The 5,000-nt window shown below is 38.3% G+C and overlaps 1 protein-coding gene across 1 annotated transcript in view; it reads right to left on the bottom strand.

Moving 5' to 3' along the window:
* LOC113820785 (E3 ubiquitin-protein ligase TRIM23) overlaps positions 1 to 1,576 on the bottom strand; it is a 9,529-nt gene extending 7,953 nt beyond the window's left edge. Inside the window, exon 1 of the mRNA XM_070135809.1 lies at positions 1,383 to 1,576. Coding sequence (XP_069991910.1) covers positions 1,383 to 1,487 — 105 coding nt within the window. The 5' untranslated portion in view covers positions 1,488 to 1,576. The remainder of the gene's footprint in view (positions 1 to 1,382) is intronic.
* Positions 1,577 to 5,000: the final 3,424 nt, after the last annotated feature.

Genomic DNA, 5,000 nt, shown 5'->3' with positions numbered 1-5,000 from the left:
ACACAGCTGCAGCAGCCGCATATTTCCCACAAAATGACAAATATATTTGCTGCATATCACCATTCAGAGACTAATTCCGTAGCACCCTGACACAGCCAGAGTTCTTAATGTCCATTTTCTTTAAGCTGGCACAGAAGGGTCTGCCCCCTGTCCTGAGAATAAATAAAAGGTGGGAAAGGATAGGTTGGGTTTTTGGGTTCACATGATACCCTAGAGGGTGTGTCGCTCATTAGGTTGGACAACATTAAAATAAGATAGGATAGAATTATGAGAGAAAAGAATAGGCCAAGTTAGGTTAGGAGACATGGGCGGTTTGTTAAAACTGTGCTAGGCCCGACCCAATGAATATTTGTTTAAGTAGACATCCATACACACACAAATAAATGTATATCTATCGATCTATCAAATAAATACACATTTATTTTTCTATCTGCATGGTAGATATGCACGTATAGACTGATAGAAATGCATTTATTCCGGTGAATGTGCATGTCTGCGTAATGAATGTCTATTAAGTCGGGCCTGGCACAATTTTAATAAACCGGCTGTTTGATTGGATTGACCCAAACTGGACTTGACAAGGCGTTAGGTTGAGTTAAGCTAGGTCGGACATAAGCTAGGTCAGTCTGGGCTCAGTCTCAAAGCATATAGGCTTAGGCTATATTAGTGTAAATTCCAATTGAGGCAAGGTAGACAAGACTATCTTCCTTCCAATCTTATATACTGTTTTCATCTGAAAAATTCATTAGCTACACAGAAAGAGAAATCTGGAGTAAACAAAAGAGGAGCTTATTCACATTCCAAAAAAATTTACATTAATTCCCTATAACTCTTAGCATATGCAAGACACTCATTCCATAGCATTTTTAACCCGTATCCATTGTTTTCTGTATATCATCCTTGTAACTTAACCTTTTGCTCTGTGCTTGAAATTGGATATACTTGAAGGTACATAATTCTTTGTGGTTATCAAGGTTGCATACCATAAATCAACAAGAAATTATGATAATAACAAAAGACTATCTCTACTTTACCTATACAAACACCAATATGAGCTTATTTCTCAGCAATAAATAAATAAAAAGGAAAAATCTATAACATAATATTCAATCCATTTAACTTTTATTTACCATTGGAGTTGCCAACCACCCAATTCTATCACTATTTATACCTACTTTCAAAAACAACGTGATGTTATTCTATCCTTCTTAAGACAATTTTACCTAAAATACATCCCGTCAAATTGAGCAGGAATAAGAAAATAAATAAGCAAACCCGTCATAATCAATTCCACAAATAAAAATAAACATACATGGAAACTCAACCTCTCTCTCCCTCTCTCTCACGCACACACAACACCGAAGAAAAAAGATTTTTCTTACGTTATTTCCGCTTTTATTCGTCGAATTCTGCGGTGTGTTGAAAGTATGGAAGGACTGGGACCTCGCTAAGGCTGCCGACATCAACGTCTCCTCTGCCATCTCCATAATAAGGAAGAGAAAAGCACAAATTCTGACAGACAGTGAAGGCTGCACACCTACAGCAACACAGAAGGGGAGACTGGGGCTGGGGTATAGGGAGAGGGAGAGGGAGAGGAGAGAGGAGAGAGGAGAGAGGGGAGAGGGAGAGGGAGAGGGAGAGGGAGAGGGAGAGGAGAGAGGAGAGAGGGGAGAGGGGAGAGGGATGGAGAGAGAGAGAGAGAGAGAGAGAGAGAGAGAGAGAGAGAGATGGAGGGGGGGGGGGAAGAGAGTAATGGAGGAAGGGAGGAAGGGAGCAAGAGCGGGGAAGGGGGAAGGGAGAGAAAGAGTCGGGAAGGGAGGGAGGGAGGAAGGGAGAGAAAGAGCGGGGAAACTAGGGAGGGAGGGAAGAAGGGAGAGAAAGAGAGGTGGGAGGGGGATTCGTAATCATATATATATATATATATATATATATATATATATATATATATATATATATATATATATATATATACATATATATATATATTTATATATATATTTATATATATATATTTATATATATATATGTATATATATATGTATATATATATATATATATATATATATATATATATATATATATATATATATATATATATATATATATATATTTATATATCCTGGTCATGTTCTAAAATTATCTGCCAACTGCCTCTCTCGTCGCACATCCAGATCCAAAACCAAATTGGTCATTTCCATTGTACTCATATCCTATTTCTTTTCCGCCCGTTGTTCAAGTATTAATTGGATTTTTCTCTGTATGGCATCATCAATACTGCTGATCAGCAAATTTGTTCCTAGTCTTTTATCTGTTCATTCTTCATCCTCCATTAGTTCCCTTTTATTACACGTGCTGCAGGATAATGTCTGGCGAATGCAATTTCCAGAACAGGTTTTGTTATGGCCAGTGATGTCTGCTATGGTTAACGGCAGCCTAGTTTCATCGATCTTGAGATTATTCCAAATAGTACCAGTGATTTGGAACCCATGGTATCAGGATACCGACTCGGGAGAGATCTTTTCTCTCTGTGTAGCTGCAGGCCGCTGGCGGAATCACGCTGCACCATTAAAACCCATGACGTGGCTGCATGACCTTATACAGAGGCTTATCTTTATCAAATCCTGCCCATATACTTATTCCCTAAAAGTCTCAACGTGGCTGGAGGCCTAGCTTAATTAGTGTACCTTGACCAAGCAATGGGGTACTGGCTGAAGTCCACGTGGTCATTCTTGTCCTTTCTTGTAAAACCTAGCATCTGCAGTGCAGGCAAAAGTATATGTGCGGTATTAGCATTATTTATGACAAATAATTTGATCACAGACTGTTTACGGAAGGGATATGACATACTTAGGATGGGGTTGAGTCCATCCTCTTAGTTGGTGATAGGAGTTCGAGGTGTCTCAGTACTTGAGCTCTGAGATCTATGTCGGGTGCTTACATAATTTTGGCAGAGAATTTTCCCGCCATCTGATCGATATGAGTGTCCAGGGGTAGAAAGACCGACTGTGTTTATGGCAACCAGAAGCATAGTCCTTAGTACACATTTTACGCGTACATAAACTGAACCCTTGTACCTAGTGGTCTGTATGGCTGCACCTATGTATCTGTGTCAATGACCTCTTTTAAAAATGTGAGCCTTTGGTTAATTCGTACCTCAAGGCATCCAGGTTTGCCTAGTCCCTGGACATGGCCGTGTACTTGGACATTGTGTTTCAGATTTTTCGATTTACCAACAGAAATCTTTTATTTTACCTTGCAACATTCCTCGGAGGCTTAAAGAAATATTGCATAGCAGATATCAAGATCCTGAAGAAGGCTAGTATTAGAACCCCATCCTGAGGCTTGCTTGTCTGAGAAGTGACCATTGATAATAATTACACTGAATCTATAGAAGTGAAAATCGTTTTTGGTCCTTAAAGAATATTATAACAGAACATGGTTACTGTAATACGGTGATATTTATAATTCAACTCTTTTAGCAGTCAAATAATATTTGTAATCATAAGCTGCCTGCACTTTAACCAGTGTCAGTGCTGTCGCTGTCATACATTAACAAAATTAGGTCTCACATTCTTCGGGCAGGAACATTCTAAATTTCCGGTAACATTCATTCTAGATCCAGTCTCCTTAATTATAGGTCTGAAATATAAATTTATTGAAATTAGTTGACTCAGGGCTTAGTTGACCCTGTCGTCTTAAAAGTTGAATTCACTGCATGCCATGCCAAGTACACTCAAAATTTCTAAACTTTAATCTTACATGAACACTATATAAAGTTAGCAGATTGGACTGTAATTCAGTAAGGAATGTCTGAAGCCTAATCTAACACAAAAATCTTGCTCTCAGGATTCAGTGAATCAAACGCATTATTATCTAATAACAGGAGCCTTCATGACTCCTAAATTACGAACGGAATTTGGTTATGATCTGAGGCTGCCTGGTTTATGGCACTGGGCATGTTGGTCCCGAGTACATCCATATTGTCAGTTGCAAAGACTTCAGTTGGATCTCAACTACCACTTAGCTATGACATCCTGAAAGGCAAAATCTACCTTCCATCTGGGATTGTGCAGATGCTAGATGTACAAAGAAAAGGGTGATACACAGCCCCACAATGGATACAGATGCCGTTTTAATTAGCAGATAACGTTTTCATACAAAGTGCAGGGAATATTTCCTTTACGCAGAGTGATTAAACAGCATCAGGAGAGGCCTTTTTGGGAGGTGGATCACTTCTTTCAGAACGAGGATGATTGATATCCGTTCTGCTTTGTGCTCGGGCGTGAGTGCTTGGGGGGGGGGGGATGGGGGGAAGAGAAAATTAGGTTGTTTGGTTTTCAAACCTATGGTGAAAAGCGATGGAGTGAATTTAAACATCTTTAAGCTTACTACGGTTTTTGCGTGGATTTCTGTTTTCTTAAATGATAATTATGATTATTTGGGAATGGGAAACGGATGGGTCGTATTTCAAAATTACTCTAATAGGCCTATACATCTGCTGCAATGGCAACGGCAATATGGACTTGACGAAAGGTTTGTACTGAAAGTGTTGGAATTTAGTAAATGTTATATGCATTAATTATAAAATCATGGATGAAACAGAAATATTCTTGATATTTTCGCTAGCAGAAAATAACAGCGCTATGCTGGTTTTCCGATGACATGACTTAAAAAGAAAAAAAAAACTGCAGCGAAATGACCAATGATTTCAGTGTTTCCTTGAATAATGAGTTAAGATGTATGAAGTCATAATACTGTTAATATAATACTACAGTTCCTTTGTTCCTTGCTCCTTTTGTGACGAACTTCTATGAACATTTTGTCTGTTTAAATGATAAAAAGTAATATCTTAAAAAAAAGTTTCTACACAGGCCTAAAGGTTTTAATATTTTAGAAAATCGATTATAGTTCTGGTACAACGGTGAATTTAAGATCTGGAAACCGTTTCAGAGGCTCTCAGTAGAGTTAGGAATCATAAATCAAGGAAAAAGAGAGAAAAA

Source organism: Penaeus vannamei, chromosome 21, assembly GCF_042767895.1.
Source record: "Penaeus vannamei isolate JL-2024 chromosome 21, ASM4276789v1, whole genome shotgun sequence".
NCBI lineage: Eukaryota > Metazoa > Arthropoda > Malacostraca > Decapoda > Penaeidae > Penaeus > Penaeus vannamei.
This window is presented reverse-complemented; position numbering and strand designations above follow the sequence as displayed.